Raw genomic sequence first — 24,846 nt, 5'->3', positions numbered from 1 at the left:
CTGAACCCTAGGCATCATGGGAAGCTGACCGGGATATTGGCATCCACAGTACTCCCACCAATTATACATTTTTTTTTTTTTACTCGACTATTCCGCTCAAAGTATTTAAAAAATGTTTTTTAATTACATAAATGCACTGCAATTTACGATTTAAAACTGCAAAGTTTTCTCTCTGCCTCATGGAAAAATGTGTAGAATTGCAGGATATTCACTTTAACCCATTTCATCCCATCGGTTGTACTTTACTGGCTCTAGAGAAGTTTAAAGGTGTACATTATCAACATAAGTCATATATAATGTGTTTTTTTAAGTGTCTAGTATGATTCCGATACATTTTTAATATGATTTCTGTATAATCACAAGCCTAAATCTCCAAGGTGCACTTTTAACAGATTAATTTGGTACCAGAAATCTGTATCAATTAAAAACAAATATTTGTAAGTATAATGTTTTAAAGGGTTTAGTTTACATATGTGCCTTAATTTTCAATACATTTAATCCATGATGCTCATGGTACAGAGCCTTCAGGAAGCATTCATATCCCTTGACTTATTCCTCATTTTGTTGTTACAAGCCTGAATTCAAAACCCCATAATGACAAAGTCAAATTTATTGAAAATTAATTACATAGTTAATTTACACTCCTGAGTCAATACTTAGAATCACTTTTGGCAACAATTTACAGCTCTGAGTCTTTCTGGGTAGGTCTCTAAGAGCTTTGCACACTTTGATTGTACAATACTTGCAAATTATTCTCTTTTTGTACTCTTCCAAATCTGCCCAAGTTGGTTGTTTATCATTGCTAGACAGCCATTTAAGTCTTGACAATTTAGTTCACAACTGTAACTAGGCCACTCAGGAACATTCAATGTACTCTTGGTAAGCAACTGCAGTTATATATATTTGGCCTTTTTGGTTATTTTAGAATAATAGTGAAGACATCAAAAACTATGAAATAACACGTATGGAATCATGTAGTAGCCAAAAAAAAGTGTTAAACAAATCAAAATATTTTATATTTATGATTCTTCAAAGTAGCCACCCTTTGGCTTGATGACAGCTTTGCACACTCTTGGTATTCTCTCAACCAGTTTCATGAGGTAGTCACCTGGAATGCATTTCAATTAACAAGTGTGCCTTGTTAAAAGTTCATTTGTGGAATTTCTTTCCTTCTTAATGCGTTATGAGCCAATCAGTTGTGTTGTGACAAGGTAGGGGTGGTATATAGAAGATAGCCCTTTTTGGTAAAAGACCAAGTCCATATTACTGCAAAAAACAGCTTAAATAAGCATAGAGAAACTACAGTCCATCATGACTTTAAGACATGAAGGTCAGTCAATCCAGAAAATGTCAAGAACTTTTAAGGTTTCTTCAAGTGCAGTCGCAAAAACCATCAAGTACTATGATGAAACTGGCTCTCATGAGGACCGCCACAGGAAAGGAAGACCCAGAGTTATTTCTGCTGCAGAGGATAAGTTCATTAGAGTTACCAGCCTCAGAAATTACAGCCCAAATAAACGCTTCACAGAGTTCAAGTAGCAGACACATCACAACATCAACTGTTCAGAGGAGACTGTGTGAATCAGGCCTTCATGGTCGAATTGCTGCAAAGAAACCGGTGGAAATCTGTCCTTTGGTCTGATGAGTCCAAATTTGAGATTTTTGGTTCCAACCGCCATGTCTTTGTGAGAAGCAGAGTAGGTGAACGGATGATCTCTGCATGTGTAGTTCCCACCGTGAAGCATGGAGGAGGAGGTGTTATGGTGTGGGGGTGCTTTGCTGGTGACACTGTCGGGATTTATTTAGAATTCAAGGCACACATAACCAGCATGGCTACCACAGCACTCTGCAGCGATACGCCATCCCATCTGGTTTGCGCTTAGTGGGACTATCATTTGTTTTTCCAACAGGACAATGACCCAACACACCTCCAGGCTGTGTAAGTGCTATTTGAAACAATGTACAATTCACGAAACATCCATTGAATTATTCAAATAATTGTGTCGCTGAGGCCGATTAAAAAAAAAAAAAATGAATATATTCATCCAATGTTTGACATGTTTCTGGATGACGTGACGACATCGTCGCTGCTTGCGCTGCTCCCTGTGCATACTGAGTGCTAGTGCGCATGTGATGTTGGTTCATATAAACCGGAGGCAACCTGGATATAGAAGGCCCACAAATCGGTGGAAGCGAACAAGGTGCAAATTACAGGGGAACTGGGGGGGGGTGGTTCAGCTCCCCTGAATGAGACGTTATCTCCCCTAAATGGAACAAAAGTCTAATTTGGGTGTGGGCGTCTCTAAATAATGCTAATTTAACCATTGTCCTATTTGTCTAAAATGTAGTGGTAAATAAGAAAATAAAAGCTTCCAAATTAAACTAACACCCCCCCCCCCACCTCTCTGTCATGGTTTGCACCATTTAGTTCTATGTAAGGGGTTGTCCACTCAGTAGTTCTGAATTTCGCTCCCAGCTAAGCTCCTTTAACGCATAGATTTTCCTTTGTACTTCCTCATTTTTGCCAGTTGTTTTCCATGTGTCCTTCATGAAAATAACCTTTGTTCCAATGCATTAGATTTATATATTGATTTATCATTGTTTATTTTTGTCGGTCAGCTGTTTACGATGCTCATTGCTTTGTTTTTCAGGTGCACCGTAGGGGCACTGTTGTTCTCTGTGGCCAGAAGTACTCAACCAATTATTTAGCTTTATTTTCTACCAATATTTGTTTTCTTTCCTGGATCAGCTGATGATGATCAACAATATCACTAGACAACTAGCCTACAGCTAAACAGCAATATCACTAGACAACTAGTCTACAGCTAGACACCAATATTACTAGACAAATAGCCTACAGCTAGACACCAACATTACTAGATAACTAGTCTACAGCTAGACACCAATATCACTAGACAACTAGCCTACAGCTAAACAGCAATATCACTAGACAACTAGTCTACAGCTAGACACCAATATCACTAGACAACTAGCCTACAGCTAAACAGCAATATCACTAGACAACTAGTCTACAGCTAGACACCAATATTACTAGACAACTAGTCTACAGCTAGACACCAATATTACTAGACAACTAGCCTACAGCTAGACACCAATATTACTAGACAACTAGTCTACAGCTAGACACCAATATTACTAGACAACTAGCCTACAGCTTGACACCAATATTACTAGACAACCTACAGCTAGACACCAATATCACTAGACAACTAGTCTACAGCTAGACACCAATATCACTAGACAACTAGTCTACAGCTAGACACCAATATCACCAGACAACTAGTCTACAGCTAGACACCAATATCACCAGACAACTAGTCTACAGCTAGACACCAATATCACCAGACAACTAGTCTACATCTAGACACCAATATCACCAGACAACTAGTCTACAGCTAGACACCAATATCACCAGACAACTAGTCTACAGCTAGACACCAATATCACTAGACAACTAGTCTACAGCTAGACACCAATATTACTAGACAACTAGTCTACAGCTAGACACCAATGCACATTCAATCCATCCAACAAGTAGGCTATATGTTAATGACAGTAGGCCTATAAGGTGATTCTTTCTGTTAGAAGAGGTTAACGTTAGGGTTAGAAGCATTTGATTTTGCAATGGCATAGGCCTACATTATTTTGGATTTTTGTTCCCATGACAACTGTTTTCACGGCAAAACATATTGAAATGTTACTAGGCATAGCTACACCTTACAGTGCAGTTCTCCAGAGATCCATGATTTGTGCAGGGTTTTAAGTTCAATCTTCTAATTGAATTGTTAAATGCTAATAATTACAAATACCACTGTCATAAATGTCATTAATGTATGCAAAGAAAGGTAGTGTTTTATGTCGCATGATCTGTGAAGACTAATCATGAACTTGTGAATTATGGACAACTCATGAACTAGGGTGTAAAACATGTTTTCATTCAACTCACGTATTAAAATTGAATGTCGGCTGCCTGTTCTGCGTGTGTTCAGGTGTGTAAAATTGCCTCGGTTGAGAGGGTAGACTACTGGCAGTGGTGTAGGCCGAGTGAAGTTCCCACCTTTAAAAAATACAATAAATAAAAACAAACCGACCCAAACACAACTGGATTGGCACAGACCTAAAAACAAAAGCACAGACCTAAAAACAAAAGCACAGACCTAAAAACAAAAGCACAGACCTAAAAACAAAAGCACAGACCTAAAAACAAAAGCACAGACCTAAAAATAAAAGCACAGACCTAAAAACAAAAGCACAGACCTAAAAACAAAAGCACAGACCTAAAAACAAAAGCACAGACCTAAAAACAAAAGCACAGACCTAAAAACAAAAGCACAGACCTAAAAAGAAAAGTACAGACCTAAAAAGAAAAGTACAGACCTAAAAACAAAGTACAGACCTAAAAACAAAAGTACAGACCTAAAAACAAAAGTACAGACCTAAAAACAAAAGCACAGACCTAAAAACAAAAGCACAGACCTAAAAACAAAAGCACAGACCTAAAAACAAAAGTACAGACCTAAAAACAAAAGTACTGTCATTTGATAGTTTCCTATAAGGAGTATTGTTTATTTTTACCGCGACCGGCAATCAGAGTTTATCTTGATCTTTTTTCTTTTTTTTTACCACTACATCACGTGCTACCGGTCGACCTATTTGATGTTCATGGTAATACGCATTTTAGCCTAGTCTAGTAAATTGACCCGTGCTTCAGGGTGACCATCCGACTTTTCCTCGTACAGTTTCAGCCACATTTCAGGTATCTTGACTTTTCAGGGAACAAAATAAAAAATGTTCAATTTGTCGGCAAGACGCGTCAATTTTTGTAGGCCTAATCAATGTAGACCTAATCAATATAGACATAATCAATGGCAATCGCTGAATGTTATTAGGCACACCTGTGTGTGTTTTGTAACATAAGTCTATTTCCATTCATCAAATGGTTAGAGTATAGGAAACTTCTGTATGTGTGATGTCTACTGTTAATTTTTATTGTTTACCTTACTTGCTTTGGCAATGTTAACACATGTTTCCCCTGCCAATAAAGCCCCTTGAATTGAATTGAATTGAATTGTATAGGCCTACATGCAGTTTGGGTGCTGGAATTATTTTGAAGTGGACAAACATACACAGGTAGCCTACTTTTTAAAAAGTGATTTGTTTGACAATCAGATGAAAATATAATGACTGGTTGCGTTCCTGCCACATTAAATGGTAATTCATTTTTACTGTTTAACTGATGCCTTTATTATTGGGTCTATAAAAAAGATTATAGACCCAATGCCATGGTGAAATTCTGTAATTCGCATTTTGTATGCAAATGTGAGGAGATTATCTTGAAAACAAAGGTTGGATATCTTCGTAGCAGTCTCCAGTTTCTTATTAGACCTCAAGGGTGTCACCTTGTTGAAGTCCAAAAGCGGAAGTTGTGTCACAGGCTCACTTTCCATTTCTCCTGAAAACCGGAACATCCGGTTGTTGGGAACTCCTAATAGGCTATAGATGTTGCTATCCAACGGAACGCTGCGATAGGTTGCCCAAAACAATTAGGCGGGGCTTAGCGAAGTGTCAATTGTGATGTGTAAACAAGAACGTATTTTTATTTATTTATACGTTCCATTTCATTGTGAGGTCATTGTTGTTGAGTATTACCTGGTTATTTTCCCTTTTCCAAGGAGTTCGACGAGAGTCGATGCTTTTACCCCAGGAGTTTGGTGCTGAAGATGGAGCAAAATGCCGACGTCAAAGAAAGTGGAAGCGGATATTTTAGATTCATCATTCAAAAGGGAGCAAGTCAGATAGCGCTCCGAAGATTCTCTGACTGGGACGCTGTTGGGAGAGCAGCAGCAACAGCGGCGGGTTTGAATGTGTAGGCTAAAGAAAAATAACTTTTTTGTTGTTGTTCCATTTAAACGTTAGATGTCATAACTCTTTATCGGACACACACTGACTCTGAGGCCTGTTTACCCGTCAATGCAACTGGCCCACTTAAAACATGCTTTTCTTTTTGTTTCTGACTAATTCATTTGAAATGTGGTGTTGTTATTAGCTAGGCTACTGTGATTATTATTTTTTTTATATGTTGTTTTATTCAGGAGAAAAGATTCCGAATTCTACGATTACATTGCCAACATTACTGAAAAAACACTGTTCGATGGTATGATTATGGTCACGATTATCATCAACGCTCTGTTCATGGCTTTGGAGACGGACTATGATATGAAATACAAACTTTTTGGATTCTTTGCGGTGGGTAATTTGCTGATTGCAATTAGCAAAATTGCGAACACTGACATAGAAGCATACACAATTACGTTTAGGGAAAATGTAACAGTTCCATAAGCTTAAGCTTTGTAGCAGTTGTTGTATGCAAATATGTCCTCTACTCAAATCCAGTCCTCCCTTCACTCTATTGTCATCAAACAGATTGCAGACGAATTCTTCATGGCCATTTACACCATGGAGTTCTTGATGAAGGTGTACGTTAACCCAGGGGTTTACTGGAAAAATGGCTACAATGTTTTCGATGCTATTATTTTGGTCATTTCATTCGTTCCCATGTTCGCTGATGGAGGGGACTCCAGTGCAATGGGGACCATGCGCATCGTCCGCGCTTTTCGCTCTTTGCGCGTGCTGAAGACTGTGTCGTTCATTCGGGGCCTGCAGGTGAGAATGACGCAATTAGTGCTAAAATACAAGGCAATACACATGTCTGTTACGTTGGTCTCTGGATACCTTTTTAGAGTTTGACGGTGGATAATAAATGTTAATCAGTTATTTCTTGGGGTCACTCAGGTGTCAGGTTTGTTGAGATTTTTAGTGTTCTCTCTCTTTTGTTGTGTTTTTGTTTGATTGACAGGCCTTGGTTGTAGCTCTATTCAAGACCATGAAGAGTGTGGTGTATGTCCTGGGCCTGATGTTTCTCCTGATGTTCATCTTTGCCATCATTGGATATTACTACTTTGGAGACCCTAACACTGGAGACCCTGAGAACTGGGGAGACCTGGGCTGTGCGCTCTTCACCCTGTTCAGTTTAGTGACAGTGAGTATGAATTACAATAGCCTACCTATCCTGGTGGAAATCTTGCTTATGGTACCCCCCCCCCCTCCATAAAAAAGGGGAGGGGGGTGTGTTTCATGAGCTTGGGTCCCAGGAAAACAGTGAATTTCTCATTTGGGTCCCAGGCTGTAGAAGAACCCCTGCTGTAGACTGCCAGTTCAGTCTGGCGTAGGCCGAACCAGATGTCCTCAGTCTGTCCACCGGTAGACCTAAACATTGGACATTTTGTTTTTTGACAGTCGTATTCTCACGTCAGTGCCATTCTGTTGTGCTGCCATGTATGAAATATGTCAACGTTATGTTCCTACAACAGTATCTTTCATTGCAATATCCCAACACGCTGTCTGTTGTGGTCCGTTTAGTGCACATGTTGAGGAAACATGCATCATTAACATCTAGGGTTACAAAACTCTGGTAATTTCCCCCAAATTTCCAGGTTTTCAATTTTCCCTTTTGATTCCAAGAATCATCCTTCTGTGATTTCAAAGTAGAATCTCAATTCAACGGCTCAGACACGAGAGGTATGTGACAGGGTCTACAGTCAATCACGGATTACAAAAAGAAAACCAGCCCAGTCACGGACCAGGATGTCTTGCTCCCAGGCAGACTAAATAACTTTTTTGCCCGCTTTGAGGACAATACAGTGCCACTGACACGGCCTGCAACGAAAACATGCGGTCTCTCCTTCACTGCAGCCAAGGTGAGTAAAACATTTAAACGTGTTAACCCTCGAAAGGCTGCAGGCCCAGACGGCATCCCCAGCCGCGCCCTCAGAGCATGCGCAGACCAGCTGGCTGGTGTGTTTACGGACATATTCAATCAATCCCTATCTCAGTCTGCTGTTCCCACATGCTTCAAGAGGGCCACCATTGTTCCTGTTCCCAAGAAAGCTAAGGTAACTGAACTAAACGACTACCGCCCCGTAGCACTCACTTCCGTCATCATGAAGTGCTTTGAGAGACTAGTCAAGGACCATATCACCTCCACCCTACCTGACATCCTAGATCCACTCCAATTTGCTTACCGCCCAAATAGGTCCACAGACGATGCAATCTCAATCACACTGCACACTGCCCTAACCCATCTGGACAAGAGGAATACCTATGTGAGAATGCTGTTCATCGCCTACAGCTCAGCATTTAACACCATAGTACCCTCCAAGCTCGTCATCAAGCTCGAGACCCTGGGTCTCGACCCCGCCCTGTGCAACTGGGTACTGGACTTCCTGACGGGCCGCCCCCAGGTGGTGAGGGTAGGCAACAACATCTCCACCCCGCTGATCCTCAACACTGGGGCCCCACGAGGGTGCGTTCTGAGCCCTCTCCTGCACTCCCTGTTTACCCACGACTGCGTGGCCACGCACGCCTCCAATTCAATCATCAAGTTTGTGGGGCGGCAGGGTAGACTAGTGGTTAGAGCGTTGGACTAGTAATCGAAAGGTTGCAAGTTCAAATCCCCGAGCTGACAAGGTACAAATCTGTTGTTCTGCCCCTGAACAGGCAGTTAACCCACTGTTCCTAGGCCGTCATTGAAAATAAGAATTTGTTCTTAACTGACTTGCCTAGTAAAAAAAAAAAAAAAAAAAGTTTGAGGACGACACAACAGTGACGAGACGGACTACAGGGAGGAGGTGAGGGCCCTCGGAGTGTGGTCTCACACTCAATGTCAACAAAACTAAGGAGATGATTGTGGACTTCAGGATACAGCAGAGGGAACACCCCCCTATCCACATCAATGGAACAGTAGTGGAGAGGGTAGTAAGTTTTAAGTTCCTCGGCATACACATCACAGACAAACTGAATTGGTCCACCCACACAGACAGCATCGTGAAGAAGGCGCAGCAGCGCCTCTTCAACCTCAGGAGGCTGAAGAAATTCGGCTTGTCACCAAAAGCACTCACAAACTTCTACAGATGCACAATCATGTTCATCGAGAGCATCCTGGCGGGCTGTATCACTGCCTGGTACGGCAACTGCTCCGCCCACAACCGTAAGGCTCTCCAGAGGGTAGTGAGGTCTGCACAACGCATCACCGGGGCAAACTACCTGCCCTCCAGGACACCTACACCACCCGATGTTACAGGAAGGCCATAAAGATCATCAAGGACAACAACCACCCGAGCCACTGCCTGTTCACCCCGCTATCATCCAGAAGGCGAGGTCAGTACAGGTGCATCAAAGCTGGGACCGAGAGACTGAAAAACAGCTTCTATCTCAAGGCCATCAGACTGTTAAACAGCAACCACTAACATTGAGTGGCTGCTGCCAACACACTGACTCAACTCCAGCCACTTTAATAATGGGAATTGATGGGAAATGATGTAAAATATATCACTAGCCACTTTAAACAATGCTACCTAATATAATGTTTACATACCCTACATTATTCATCTCATATGTATACGTATATACTGTACTCTATCATCTACTGCATCTTTATGTAATACATGTATCACTAGCCACTTTAACTATGCCACTTTGTTTACATACTCATCTCATATGTATATACTGTACTCGATACCATCTACTGTATCTTGCCTCATTCATACATCTTTATGTACATCACTCATTCATACATCTTTATGTACATATTCTTTATCCCCTTACACTTGTGTGTATAAGACAGTAGTTTTGGAATTGTTAGTTAGATTACTTGTTGGTTATTACTGCATTGTCGGAACTAGAAGCACAAGCATTTCGCTACACTCGCATTAACATCTGCTAACCATGTGTATGTGACAAATAAAATTTGATTTGATTTGGAAAACTTGGGTATTTTGGGAAAACTACTGGAAATGTTTCAACTCTTATCCCATTGTTTCTGCCCTCCTCAGGTGGATGGTTGGACTGATTTGCAGCAGAACCTTGACGACCTGGGGATGAACTCCAGCCGCATCTTCACCATCGTCTTCATCCTCATCGGCTACTTCATCTTCTTCAACATGTTCATCGGCGTGGTCATCATGGAGATTCAGGTACGTACTGTACTGGACTACCACCGCTGTTACTACTACTGAGGTTGAACCCCTCTGTCCCCTGTCCTCCAGGTTGAACCCCTCTGTCCTCCAGGTTGAACCCCTCTGTCCTCCAGGTTGAACCCCCCCTGCCCCCTGTCCTCCAGGTTGAACCCCCTGTCCTCCAGGTTGAACCCCTCTGCCCCCTGTCCTCCAGGTTGAACCCCCTGTCCTCCAGGTTGAACCCCCCTGTCCTCCAGGTTGAACCCCTCTGCCCCCTGTCCTCCAGGTTGAACCCCCTCCCCTGTCCTCCAGATTGAACCCCCCCTTTCCTCCAGGTTGAACCCCTCTGCCCCCTGTCCTCCAGGTTGAACCCCCTCCCCTGTCCTCCAGATTGAACCCCCCCTTTCCTCCAGGTTGAACCCCTCTGTCCCCTGCCCTCCAGGTTGAACCCCCTGTCCTCCAGGTTGAACCCCTCTGTCCCCTGTCCTCCAGGTTGAACCCCCTGTCCTCCAGGTTGAACCCCTCTGCCCCCTGTCCTCCAGGTTGAACCCCTCTGCCCCCTGTCCTCCAGGTTGAACCCCTCTGCCCCCTGTCCTCCAGGTTGAACCCCTCTGCCCCCTGTCCTCCAGGTTGAACCCCTCTGCCCCCTGTCCTCCAGGTTGAACCCCCCCCTGTCCTCCAGATTGAACCCCCCCCCTCCAGGTTGAACCCCTCTGTCCCCTGCCCTCCAGGTTGAACCCCCCCCCCTGTCCTCCAGGTTGAACCCCCTGTCCTCCAAGTTGAACACCCCCCCCGTCCTCATGGGAGTCCCAAATGGCATCACACCCTATTCCCATACATAATGTACGCTGCCTGGTCAAAAGTAGTGCCCTGTATTGGGAATAGGGTTCCATTTTCTATGCATCCTGTCTTCCTGGGCCAGCTCAGCTCAGTGCTGTGCTTTCTCTGTGGGGTTTAGTCAGATGTGATGTCCAGACGGCAGCTCTCAGGCAGGGCTACATGTGACCCTTCGTACAATTATTTACAGCTGACGCCCTGGAGAAAGCAGGCGACTGGGCCACCTCCTTTAAAATCAAATCAAAAGTTTACACAGTTTAGCAGATGTTATAGCGGGGTCAGCGAAATGCTTATGTTACCAGCTCCTTAACAATGGAGTAAAATGTCAAAGTACACAAATAATCACACAAAAAAAATATACTAAATCAAGGAATGTCGGAACGAATCCAAGTAGCCCTTTCCTGCAGCCAGGTGACCTAGTGGCTTCATGGGTGGGATGTTATTAATATACTTCATAATTATTAAACATTTTTTATTTTTTTAAACAGCCCGAAAATCCAGTGTTTCTATGTCAAATGGTTTTGTTATATTTCAGTCATCTGTGATCTGTATATAAAATGTAATACCGGGATACAAACTCAAATGTAATACATTTCCACTCTATATCTGACATGGTACAGGTGTCTATATTTTTTGTTAAGCCCATAACCGTGTATGAGGTGCACATACATTTAGTTTCAAAGTAGATTTGTGTAAGACGATCAAGCAACACTCTGTGTGACTTCGATGAGCCCAGTACAGTAATAGGTTAACAACCCAAATAGCACTGTAACAGTAATCCAAATGCAACCAATGTACAGTACCTACACTGGGTGAATTTACAGAAAATATACAGTGGGTGGGGGGGAGTATTTAGTCAGCCACCAATTGTGCAAAGATGAGAGGCCTGTAATTTTCATCATAGGTACACTTCAACTATGACAGACAAAATTAGAAAAAAAATCCAGAAAATCACATTGTAGGATTTTTTAAATTAATTTATTTGCAAATTATGGTGGAAAATAAGTATTTGGTCACCTACAAACAAGCAAGATTTCTGGCTCTCATAGACCTGTAACTTCTTCTTTAAGAGGCTCCTCTGTCCTCCACTCGTTACCTGTATTAATGGCACCTGTTTGAACTTGTTATCAGTATAAAAGACACCTGTCCACAACCTCAGTCACACTCCAAACTCCACTATGGCCAAGACCAAAGAGCTGTCAAAAAATTGTAGACCTGCACCAGGCTGCACCACACTTCTAGCTTCTACACTGCTATCTAGCTTCTTAGTTTGAAACCAGCAACGCAGTTGTCATCAGTTTCTGGGACTGCTTGTCTCTTTCCAGTGATCCTGCCGACCCAAGGACTGGTCTGAGGAGCTATTTGGCGTCGCTGCTAGCTAGCTGCATATCAAGCTAGCTGGGTTTTCTTGAACGCAGCCCGTGATGTGGTTAACAATTGTAGCTGGGACTGTGGATTGTTCCGGGTTTGTGGCTGTCTAGATCCCTGCTGTTTTGTTGTTTTTCAATCTTCCCCATGACCTTCCCTGTCTGGAACTGCAAGGCGTAACAGGGTAACCAACGTTGCTAGGTACCGTGACAAAGACCAAAGCCGGCGGGAGTACCGTTGAGGACAGTGGTGTCTCTCTATCACACGTAAAGGACCTTTTAAACGAACAAAAATAGACCAACAAGCAGTTGTTACAACAACGAGAAAATAGCTTCAAGTGTTTTGTCCAAATACTTGTGGATTCTACTAATCAAAGAATGGACGACCTGCAGAGAGAGGCCCAGAACCTGAAGAACAGTTTGCAGTTTTCCCAGGGTCAGCTCAATGAGGTGAAACAGAAGAGCAATATGACAGCAGTCTGTAAGTCACTGAGAGAGGACATTAGTTCTGTATGTGAATCCATGATAACAATGACGGATAAATCAGACCATCTCGAGAGACAATCCAGGCGGAACAACATGGACGGAATTGCAGAATCTCCACATGAGACCTGGACGGAGTCTGAGGACAAAGTGAGGGAAATCATCTCTGAGAAACTGAAGATGGACCACAGGAAGATTGAGGTGGAGCCCACAGGACTGGAAAACCCACCACCGGCCCCGGTGACAGGCCCCGGTGACAGGCCCCGGTGACAGGCCCAGGTGACAGGCCCAGGTGACAGGCCCAGGTGACAGGCCCAGGTGACAGGCCCAGGCCAATAGTGGTCAAGTTCCTGAGGTTCAAGGACAAGGTAGCAGTTCTGGAAAGAGCCAAGAACTTGAGAGGAACGTATATCTTCCTCAATGAGGACTATCCTGAAGCTGTGCGCCAGCAGAGAAAATAACTGATCCCAGCCATGAAAGCTGCCAGAGCGCGTGGGGACGTTGCTTACATCTGCTATGACAGGCTCATTGTTCACCCTCCCTCCCAGAAGCCTGGAAGGGATGAGAGAGCCAAGCCTTTGGGTTCATAGCTTTAACCCCACAGTGCGCACACACACACACCCACACACACCAACTGATTAATGGACTGCTGAATGTATTTTTTTTCTCTTGCTTTGCTTGCTCTTTTCAGTACTATCTCTGATAAGCTACCCAGGAAAGGGTTGAAAAAAGCCCATATTAATATATGTGGCCTTAAAAATTAGGTTCATGAAATCAGTAACTTGATAACATTCATATATTAGCCATTTCTGAGACTCACTTAAATAATTCATTTGATACAGCAGTAGCAATACAAGGATATAACATCTATAGAATAGACAGAAATGCTTATGGGAGAGGTGTTGCTGTATATATTCAGAGCCATAATCCCTGTAATGCTTAGAGAAGATCTTATGTCGTGTTATTGAAGTGTTGTGGTTGCAGGTTCACTTGGCACATCTAAAGCCTTTTTCGTTTTTGTTGCTATAGGCCACCAAGTGCTAACAATCAGTATGCAAATAATATATCTGAAATGGTTGTTAGTGTATGATGTTAACTGAAAGGTCTACTTTCTTGGGGACCTGAATATTGACTGGTTTTCATCAAGCTGTCCGCTCAAGATGAAGTGTTTTACTGTAACCAGTGCCTGTAATCTGGTTATTAATCCACATACCAGGGTGTTTACAAACACTACAGGAACAAGATCATCCACATGTATGGATCACATTTTTAATAATACTGTAGAACTTTGTTCTAAAGCTGTATCTGAACCCATTGGATGCAGTGATCACAATATAGTGGCTAAATGCAGGAAAGCCAAAGTTCCAAAAGCTGGGCCTAAAATAGTGTATAAGAGATCATACCAAAGATTTTGCTGTGGATGATGTTAAATATATTTCTTGGTCTGATGTGATTTAATGAGGAGCATCCAAATGCTGCACTTGATTAATTTATGAAATTGCTTCTTCCAATTATTGATAAACATGCACCTGTTTAGAACTGTTAAGGCTCCATGGATTGATGAGTTTTTGAACAACTGTATGGTTGAAAGAGATGGGGTCAAATGAGTGGCTGATAAGAAGAAAGTGTATTGTGGATCCATGATATAAAGAACGATGGAATAAATCTTTGGAGTATTTTAAATGAAACTATGGGCAGAAAGACGTTCAACTCCATTTTTCATTGAATCAGATGGCTTATTCATCACAAAACCATTTTGATGTTGCCAATTATTTTTATGATTTATTTCAAAGTGGGCAAATTTAGGCAGGAAATGCCAACAACAAACAGAGAGCAATTATATTAATGCATTTAAAAAAATAATAATAATGAAAGAAAAGCATTGCAAGTTAGAATTTTGTAAAGTTAGCGTGGGAGAGGTGGAAAAATTGTTAACGATCAATAATGACAAATCTCCTGGCATTGACAACTTAGATGGAATATATTTAATCTGAGCCTAGAGGCAAGTCTTTGTCCTCAGCCCTGCAGGGAAGCCAAAGTAATTCTGCAACCCAAGAGTGGTAAAGTGGCCTTTACTGGTTCTAACAACAGACCTAAACTCAGCAAAAAAAAAAAAAAAAATGTCCCTTTTTCAGGACCCCCCCCCCCCCAGAAATTTCAGGGAACTTGCAGGTGCCTTGGTGGAACACTGGGGTAACATCTCACAGCAATAACTGGCAAATCTGATGCAGTCCATGAGGAGGATATGCACTGCAGTACTTAATGCAGCTGGTGGCCACACCAGATACTTACTGTTAATTTAGATTTTGACCCAGGGACACATTATTCAATTTCTGTTAGTCACACGTCTGTGGAACTTGTTCAGTTTATGTCTCAGTTGTTGAATCTTGTTATGTTCATGCAAATATTTACACATGTTAAGTTTGCTGAAAATAAACGCAGTTGACAGTGAGAGGATGTTTCTTTTTTTGCTGAGTTTATAAGCTCGCTGCCAGCTCTTAGCAAACTGTTGGATTTTTTTGTGTGTTTGACCAAATACAATGCTATTTCTCTGTAAACAAATTAACAACAGACTTTCAGCATGCTTATAGAGAAGGGCACTCAACGTGTACTGCACTGACACTAATGACTGATGATTGGTTGAAATAAATATATAATAAGAGGATTGTGGAAGCTGTACCGTTAGATTTCAGTGCAGCCCTTTGAATTGTATTTTCAACCTCAGCTCTGAATCCACGATATGGCAATCTATCTAATAGAACTGAGGGCCCTCTTTTAATGGAAGCTTCTCTCATGTCAAACATGTGAAGTGTGGAGTAACACACAGCAGCTCTCGAGGCCCTCTACTCTTTTCTATTTTTACCAATGACCTGCCACTGGCATTAAACAAAGCATGTGTGTCCATGTACACTGATGATTCAACCAAATACGCATCAGCAACCACAGCTAATGAAGTCACTGAAACCCTTAACAGAGTTGCAGTTTTGGAATGGGGTGGCCAGTAATTAACTGGTCCTGAACATCTCTAAACCTAAGAGCATTGTATTTTTGGTACAAATCATTCCTTAAGTTCTTGACCTCCGCTGAATCTGGTAATGAATGGTGTGGCTGTTGAACAAGCTGAGGAGACTAAATGACTTGGTGTTACCTTAGATTGTAAACAGTCATGGTCAAAGCATATAGGGTCAAAGGTTGTAAAGATGGAGAGAGGTCTGTCTGGCCATAAAATAAATAGATGCTCTGCTTTTTTTGAGACCGCACTCCAAAAAGCAAGTTCTGCAGGCTCTCTAGTCTTGTCTAATCTTGATTATTGTCCAGTCGTGTGGTCCAGTGCTGCAAGGAAAGACCTAGTTATGCTGCAGCTGGCCCAGAACAGAGTGGCACGTCTTGCTCTTCATTGTAATCAGAGGACTGATATAAATACTATACATGTCAGTCTCTCTTGGCTCAGAGTTGAGGAGAGACTGACTGCATCACTTCTTTTTGTAAGAAACATTGATGTAAATCCCAAATTGTTTGCGTAGTCAACTTACACAGCTCTGACACACACTTATCCCACCAGACATGCCAACAGGGGTCTTTTCGCAGTCCCCAAATCCAGAACAAATTCAAGAAAGCATTCCATATTATATAGAACCCTTATTGCATGGAACTTCCTTCCATCTCATATTGCTCAAATAAATAGCAAACCTGGTTGCAAAAAATGGATAAAGCAGGACATCACGGCACTCCTATTGGACCTAGATAGTTTGTGTGTCTGCACTGATATGTAGGCTACGTGTGCCTTTAAACAAAATGCATATAGTTCTGTCCTTGAGCTGTTCTTGTCTAATGATGTTCTGTATTATGTCATTCTGTATTACGTTTCATGTTCTGTGTTCTGTGTTCTTCTCTATTGATCTGTTTCATGTTCTGTGTTCTGTGTTCTTCTCTATTGATCTGTATTATGTTCCGTGTTCTGTGTTCTTCTCTATTGATCTGTATTATGTTCCGTGTTCTGTGTTCTTCTCTATTGATCTGTATTATGTTCCATGTTCTGTGTGGAGCCAAGGAAGAGAAGCTGCTGCTTTTGCAACAGCTAATGGGGATCCTAATAAAATACCAAACAATAAATCAAAAATACCAAGCCGATGTATGTGAATGGTGTGTATGCACAGTATGTGAATAGAACATGTGTTTACTGCAGTAGTTCTATAGGATGAACCATGACTAGAAAACAGTATATATGCATACAGTATAAAGTGGGTAAAACAGTATGTAAAATTAAATAGAAAATGCTGAACACTGTTTGTAGCCTAGTGGTTAGAGCGTTGGGCAAATAACCGACAGGTTGCTGGATCGAATCCCCGAACAGTCAAGATAAAAATCTGTCATTAACAAGGCAGATAACCCACTTCGCCGGGCACTGAAGACGTTGATGTCGATTATGGAAGCCCCCCCCCCCCCCTCCCCCTGCACCTCTCTGATTCAGAGGGGTTGGGTTAAATGTGGAAGCCACATTTCTTTTGAATGCATTCATGCTCCCAGGTGATTTATTTTTTGTTTTTGTATTGTTACAACGTTTCCACCCTTAGGTCTTCATGCATCCATATCCCAGGTAAGGGTGGAAGGCCCTATATACAGTGGGGCAAAAAAGTATTTAGTCAGCCACCAATTGTGCAAGTTCTCCCACTTAAAAAGATGAGAGGCCTGTAATTTTCATCATAGGTACACTTCAACTATGACAGACACAATGAGGAAAAAAAATCCAGAAAATCACATTGTAGGATTTTGAATGAAATTATTTGTAAATTATGGTGTAAAATGAGTATTTGGTCAATAACAAAAGTTTATCTCAATACTTTGTTATATACCCTTTGTTGGCAATGACAGAGGTCAAACGTTTTCTGTAAGTCTTCACAAGGTTTTCACACACTGTTGCTGGTATTTTGGTCCATTCCTCCATGCAGATCTCCTCTAGAGCAGTGATGTTTTGGGGCTGTTGCTGGGCAACATGGACTTTCAACTCCCTCCAAAGATGTTTTATGGGGTTGAGACTGGCTAGGCCACTCCAGGACCTTGAAATGCTTCTTACGAGGCCACTCCTTTGTTGCCCGGGCGGTGTGTTTGGGATCATTGTCATGCTGAAAGACCCAGCCACGTTTATTCTTCAATGCCCTTGCTGATGGGAGGTTTTCACTCAAAATCTCACGATACATGGCCCCATTCATTCTTTCCTTTACACGGATCAGTCGCCCTGGTCCCTTTGCAGAAAAACAGTCCCAAAGCATGATGTTTCCACCCCCATGCTTCACAGTAGGTATGGTGTTCTTTGGATGCAACTCAGCATTCTTTGTCCTCCAAACACGACGAGTTGAGTTTTTACCAAAAAGTTCTATTTTGGTTTCATCTGACATTCTCCCAATCTTCTTCTGGATCATCCAAATGCTCTCTAGCAAACTTCAGACGGGCCTGGACATGTACTGGCTTAAGCAGGGGACACGTCTGGCACTGCTGGATTTGAGTCCCTGGCGGTGTAGTGGGTTACTGATGGTAGGCTTTGTTGCTTTGGTCCTAGCTCTCTGCAGGTCATTCACTAGGTCCCCCCGTGTGGTTCTTGTGATTTTTTGCTCACTGTTCTTGTGATCATTTTGACCCCACGGCGTGAGATCTTGTGTGGAGCCCCAGATCGAGGGAGATTTATCAGTGGTCTTGTATGTCTTCCTCTTCCTAATAATTGCTCCCACAGTTTATTTCTTCAAACCAAGCTGCTTATCTATTGCAGATTCAGTCTTCCCAGCCTGGTGCAGGTCTACAATTTTTTGACAGCTCTGGTCTTGGCCATAGTGGAGTTTGGAGTGTGACTGTTTGAGGTTGTGGACAGGTGTCTTTTCTACTGATAACAAGTTCAAACAGGTGCCATTAATACAGGTAATGAGTGCGGGACAGAGGAGCCTCTTAAAGAAGAAGTTACAGGTCTATGAGAGCCAGAAATCTTGCTTGTTTGCAGGTGACCAAATACTTATTTTCCACCATAATTTGCAAATAAATTAATTAAAAATCCTACAATGTGATTTTCTGGATTTTTTTTCTAATTTTGTCTGTCATAGTTGAAGTGTACCTATGATGAAAATTACAGGCCTCTCTCATCTTTTTTTAGAACTTGCACAATTGGTGGCTGACTAAATATTTTTTTGCCCCACTGTATAGGGGCAGTACTCAGTGAACAGTATGTAAACCTTGTTAAAGAGACCAGTGTTTAATGACTTTTATGTACATTGGGCAGCAGTCTCCAAGTTGCAGGGTAGATTATTGGCTGGTATCTGACTAGTGACAATGTCTAAGGTTCAGGAAAGGATACTGGACGGAGGCCAGCTAGTGATGACTGTTTAACAATCTGATGACCTGGAGATAAACAGATTCTATCAGTCTGGTCCCAGCTTGGATGCACCTATACTGTCTCCACCTTCTAGATGGTAGCGGTGTGAACAGGCCATGGCTCGGGTGGCTGAGGTCCTTGATGATCTTCTTGACCTTCCTGTGACACTGGGTGCTGTAGATGTCCTGAATGGCAGGTAGTGTGCACTGGATGATGTGTTGGGCTGACCGCACCACCCTCTGGAGAGCCCTGTGGTGCAGTTGTTGTACCAAGCGGTGGTACAGCCTGACAGGATGGTGCATCTGTAGAAGTTTGTGAGGGTCTTAGGGGCCAAGCCAAATTTCTTCAGCCTCCTGAGGTTGAAGAGGAGCTGTTGCGCCTTGTCGTCTGAGGGAGAGGTTATTTTCCTGGACTCTCATAGTTGTTGGTAATCCAACCAGCTGGTCAGTACATGCTCTGAGGACGCGACTTGGGATGCCATCTGGGTTGGCAGACTTGCGAGGGGTTAACAAGCTTGAATGTCTTACGTCAACCACGGAGATCGGGAGCACACATTCCTCGTGAGCGATAGGGGCACACGTCGGTGGCTTTGTGTTGTTGTTTTCCTCGAAAGTGGGAGGTGTTAAGCTTGTCCAGGAGACCGGAATCAGTGTCTGCGACTTGGCGACTATCTCTTTATAATCTATGATTGTCTGGAGGCACATGGGTCTCGTGTCTGAGCTGTTGAATTGCGACTCAAATCATCTCTGTACTGTTGTTGTTTTGCCTCTTTGATTGCCTTACGGAGGTCATAGCTGGTCTGTTTGCCCATGTTCCCAGTCACCTTGCGTGTTTAAATGTGGTGGTTTGCGCTTTAAGTTTTGTGCGAATGCTGCCATCTATCCATGGGTTTTTGGTTTGGATAAGTTCTAACCATCAGGGGGAACAACATCCTCTATGCACTTCCTCATGAACCCGAGTCCTACTATACTATTCTCAGAGGCGACCCGGAACATTTCCCAGTCCGCGTGATCAAAACCGTCTTGCAGCATAGATTCTGATGGGTCAGATCCATGTTGAACAGTCCTTACCACTGGTGCTTCCTGCATAAGTTTCTGCCTAAAGGAGGGGAGAGGAGCAAGATGGAGCCGTGATCTGATTTGCCAGAGGGAGTGCGGGGGAGGGCCTTGTAGCCATCCTGGAGGGGAGAGTAACAATTGTCAAGCTTACGCTCTCTGCGTGTAGGACAGGAGATGTTTTGATAGAATTTCTGGAGGAAATTTGAAAAGTCCCCAGTTACAATGAATGCGGCCTCGGGATATAACTTGTTCACTCCCTACAAGTTCACATAGCAGTGAGTGAGTGAGTACCTTCTTTTATTGCTGCTGGTTGCATCTCAAACAGCCCCCTATTCCCTTTATACTGCACTATTCAACCAGGGCCTTATATATATATATATATATATATATTATATTTTATTTTATTGCTGCTATAGATATATATATTTTATTGCTGCTATATCTATCTATCTATCTATCTATCTATCTAAATACAAATAAATGAGATTCTTCAAAGTAGCCACCCTTTGCCTTGATGACCGATTTGTACACTCTTGGAATTCTCTCAACCAGCTTCAACTGGAATGCTTTTCCAACCGTCTTGAAGGAGTTCCCACAAATGCTGAGCACTTGTTGGCTGCTTTTCCTTCACTCTGTGGTCCAACTCATCCCAAACCATCTCAATTGGGATGAGGTCAGGTGATTGTGGAGGCCAGGTCATCTGATGCAGCACTCCATCACTCTCCTTCTTGGTCAAATAGCCCTTGCACAGCCTGGAGGTGTGTTGGATCATTGTCCTGTTGGAAAAACAAATGATGGGATGGCGTATCGCTGCAGAATGCTGTGGTAGCCATGCTGGTTAAGTGTGCCTTGAATTCTAAATAAATCATAGTGTCACCAGCTAAGCACCCTCACACCACCTCCATGCTTCACGTTGGGAACCACACATGCGGAGATCATCTGTTCACCTACTCTGTGTCTCACAAAGACACACTAGTTGGAACCAAAAATCTCTAATTAGGACTCATCAGACCGGAGGACAGATTTCCACCGGTCTAATGTCAATTGCTCGTGTTTCTTGGCCCAAGCAAGTCTCTTCTTCTTATTGGTGTCCTTTAGTAGTCATTTCTTTGCAGCAATTCAACCATGTAGGCCTGATTCACTCAGTCTCTGAACAGTTGATGTTGAGAGGTGTCTGTTACTTGAACTCTGAAGTGTTTATTTGTGCTGCATTTTCTGAGGCTGGTAACTCTGCTAAAGAAGATAAGGTCATTAGAGGTAACTCTGGGTCTTCCTTTCCTGTAGCGGTCCTCATGAGAGCCAGTTTCATCATAGCGCTTGATGGTTTTTGCGACTGCACTTGAAGAAACTTTAGAAGTTCTTGGAATTTTCTGCATTGACTGACCTTCAAGTCTTTAACCTCTTACACTTATGGTGGCGCTATTTCATTTTTGGAAGAAAAACGTTCCCGTTTTAAACAAGATATTTTGTCACAAAAAGATGCTCGACTATGCATATAATTGCTACTGTTCGAAAGAAAACACTCTGACGTGTCCAGAAATACAAATATCTTCTCTGTGCGTGCCCTTTAACGTGAGCTTCAGGCAAAACCAAGATGACTTGGCATCCAGGAAATGACAAGGATTTTTGAGGCTCTGTCTTTCATGATCTCCTTATATGGCTGTGAACGCAAGAGGAATGAGTCTGCCCTTTCTGTCGTTTCCCCAAGGTGTCTGCAGCATTGTGACGTATTTGTAGGCAGATCGTTGGAAGATTGACCATAAGAGACCACATTTACCACGTGTCCGCCCGGTGTCCTGCGCCGAAATTGGTGCGCAAAAGTCACCTGCCAGTATTTTTCCATGGGGCACAGAGAGAGAAGCAATGAAGAGATATGTGAAAAAACACCTTGAGGATTGATTCCAAACAACGTTTGCCATGTTTCGGTCGATATTATGTAGTTAATCCGGAAAAAGTTTCACGTTGTAGGTGACTGCATTTTCGGTTCGTTTCGGTAGCCAGGCGCAATGTAGAAAACGGAACGATTTCTCCTACACACAGACGCTTTCAGGAAACACTGCGCATTTGGTATGTGGCTGGGAGTCTCCTCATTGAAAACATCAGAAGCTCTTCAAAGGTAAATGATTTTATTTATTTGGTTATCTGGCTTTTGTGAAAATGTTGCGTGCTACATGCTACACAAAATGCTATGCTAGCTTTGCATACTCTTACACAAATTAGTCAATTTCTATGGTTCAAAAGCATATTTTGAAAATCTGAGATGACAGTGTTGTTATGAAAAGGCTAAGCTTGAGAGCAAACGCATTATTTTAATTTTATTTGCGATTTTCAGAAATCGTTAACGTTGCGTTATGCTAATGAGCCTGAGGCTTAGTCACAATCCCGGATCCGGGATGGGGAGTTTCAAGAGGTTAAAGTAATGATGGTCTGTCATTTCTCTTTGCTTATTTGAGCTATTTTTGCCATAATCGTATGTATACCACACCTACCTTGTCACAACACAACTGATTGTCTCAAATGCATTCATTTGTGGAATATTTCCTTCCCGTTTTACAAGGGACACCTGTTAATTGAAATGCATTCCAGTTGACTACCTCATGAAGCTGGTTGAGAGAATGCCAAGAGTGTGCAAAGCTATCAAGGCAAAGGGTGGCTACTTTGAAGAATCTCAAATATAAAATGTTTTGATTTGTTTAACACTTTATTTTTTGTGGCTACTACCTGATTCCATACGTGTTATTTTATAGTTTTGATGTCGTCACTATTATTCTACAATGTAGAAAATAGTACAAAAAAGAAACCCTTGAATAAGTGTGTGTGCGTGCGTGTGCGTGCGTGTGCGTGTGCGTGCGTGCGTGTGTGTGTGAGAATAGGGTGCTGTTTGGGACACATCCAGAGTGAGTGAGTGGATGGATGGATCGGGAGGCCCTCTGGGTTTCCTTTGGGGAGCTGCTATAGCGTGATAATGTAACCTACCTGTTTTTATATACAAAAAAAACAAGACAATTTGTATTTCAAATAATGTTGTAATTCACATACGTATTGGTCTTAATATGAACTATTCACTTTTGATGCACAGGTGTTTTCAATCGACTTTTTGGATTTAATATACAGGGCACGAGGAATTATGCATTTACAGATTTGAAAACCAGTTGTACAAAATCGTAGCGAGGAATCCAATACTTTTCCAATGTGTTTTCTCCAGCATGCAACGAAGCGCTTTGAGAATGAGGTACAAAGTGAACGGGAGGCTTCGCTGACCCAGAAGAAACACGCCATCATCCAGAGACAGAAGAACGAGATCAGGAGTCTGATCCAGAGCCAGGTGTCCCCTCCCTATACTGTGTACTGTAGGAATAGGGTGCTATAGTAGTGCACTATATAGGGAATAGGGTGCTATAGTAGTGCACTATATAGGGAATAGGGTGCTATAGTAGTGCGCTATATAGGGAATAGGGTGATATATTACTGCACTATATAGGGAATAGGGTGCTATAGTAGAGCACTATATAGGGAATAGGGTGCTATAGTAGTGCACTATATAGGGAATAGGGTGCTATAGTAGTGCACTATATAGGGAATAGGGTGCTATAGTAGTGCACTATGTAGGGAATAGGGTGCTATAGTAGTGCACTATATAGGGAATAGGGTGCTATAGTAGTGCACTATGTAGGGAATAGGGTGCTATAGTAGTGCACTATGTAGGGAATAGGGTGCTATAGTAGTGCACTATATAGGGAATAGGGTGCTATATTAGTGCACTCTGTAGGGAATAGGGTGCTATAGTAGTGCACTATATAGGGAATAGGGTGCTATAGTAGTGCACTATGTAGGGAATAGGGTGCTATAGTAGTGCACTATGTAGGGAATAGGGTGCTATAGTAGTGCACTATGTAGGGAATAGGGTGCTATAGTAGTGCACTATGTAGGGAATAGGGTGCTATAGTAGTGCACTATGTAGGGAATAGGGTGCTATAGTAGTGCACTATGTAGGGAATAGGGTGCTATAGTAGTGCACTATATAGAGAATAGGGTGCTATAGTAGTGCACTATATAGGGAATAGGGTGCTATAGTAGTGCACTATATAGGGAATAGGGTGCTATAGTAGTGCACTATATAGGGAATAGGGAACTTCACCCTGTGTGCCCACTTCCTGGACCACTAGCCATTTTGTGATGATAAACACTGCTTGCCATTTTGTGATGATAGACACCGCTAGCCATTTTGTGATGATTGACACCGCTAGCCATTTTGTGATGATAGACACCGCCAGCCATTTTGTGGTGTTAGACACCGCTTGCCATTTTGTGATGATAGACACCGCTAGCCATTTGTGAATGACACTTGCGACAGACATCCAAACATGACCTACTTAACACGCTCTTCTCCAGACCTGGGTTCAAAAACTATTTGAAATTATTTCAGTACTTAATCTGTGCTTCATTAAGCTTGCCTGGCGCAATGGAACCAATATAATTAATCACAGGCTAAAGGAAATGCTAAAGCTATTTTAAAGATTTCGAATAGCGTTTGAACCCCGATCTGCTCTCCTCCCTCCATACAGACAGGCAACTTCACCAAGCTCGTGCAACAGTTCAACAAGTCTCTGCGTCACACTGATTACACTGTGATGGAGGACCTGTGTACCAGCATGTCCTTCATAGACATCTACCTGACCACCCTGGATCACCAGGACACCACTGTCAAC

The 24,846-nt window shown here is 42.5% G+C and overlaps 1 protein-coding gene across 1 annotated transcript in view; it reads left to right on the top strand.

Moving 5' to 3' along the window:
• The first annotated feature begins 5,564 nt into the window (after positions 1-5,564).
• LOC135551058 (cation channel sperm-associated protein 3-like) overlaps positions 5,565-24,846 on the top strand; it is a 23,135-nt gene continuing 3,853 nt past the window's right edge. Inside the window, exons 1-7 of the mRNA XM_064982445.1 lie at positions 5,565-5,887; positions 6,114-6,267; positions 6,445-6,684; positions 6,878-7,060; positions 9,912-10,052; positions 23,343-23,462; positions 24,703-24,846. The exon at positions 24,703-24,846 is cut by the window's right edge and continues 2 nt beyond it. Of these exons, the coding sequence (XP_064838517.1) occupies positions 5,742-5,887; positions 6,114-6,267; positions 6,445-6,684; positions 6,878-7,060; positions 9,912-10,052; positions 23,343-23,462; positions 24,703-24,846 (1,128 nt within the window). The 5' untranslated portion in view covers positions 5,565-5,741. The remainder of the gene's footprint in view (positions 5,888-6,113; positions 6,268-6,444; positions 6,685-6,877; positions 7,061-9,911; positions 10,053-23,342; positions 23,463-24,702) is intronic.

The sequence above is a fragment of the Oncorhynchus masou genome, chromosome 12 (genome assembly GCF_036934945.1).
Source record: "Oncorhynchus masou masou isolate Uvic2021 chromosome 12, UVic_Omas_1.1, whole genome shotgun sequence".
Classification (NCBI taxonomy): Eukaryota; Metazoa; Chordata; class Actinopteri; order Salmoniformes; family Salmonidae; genus Oncorhynchus; species Oncorhynchus masou.
The sequence above is the reverse complement of the archived record's forward strand: the minus strand, read 5'-3'. Positions and strand labels throughout refer to the sequence as shown.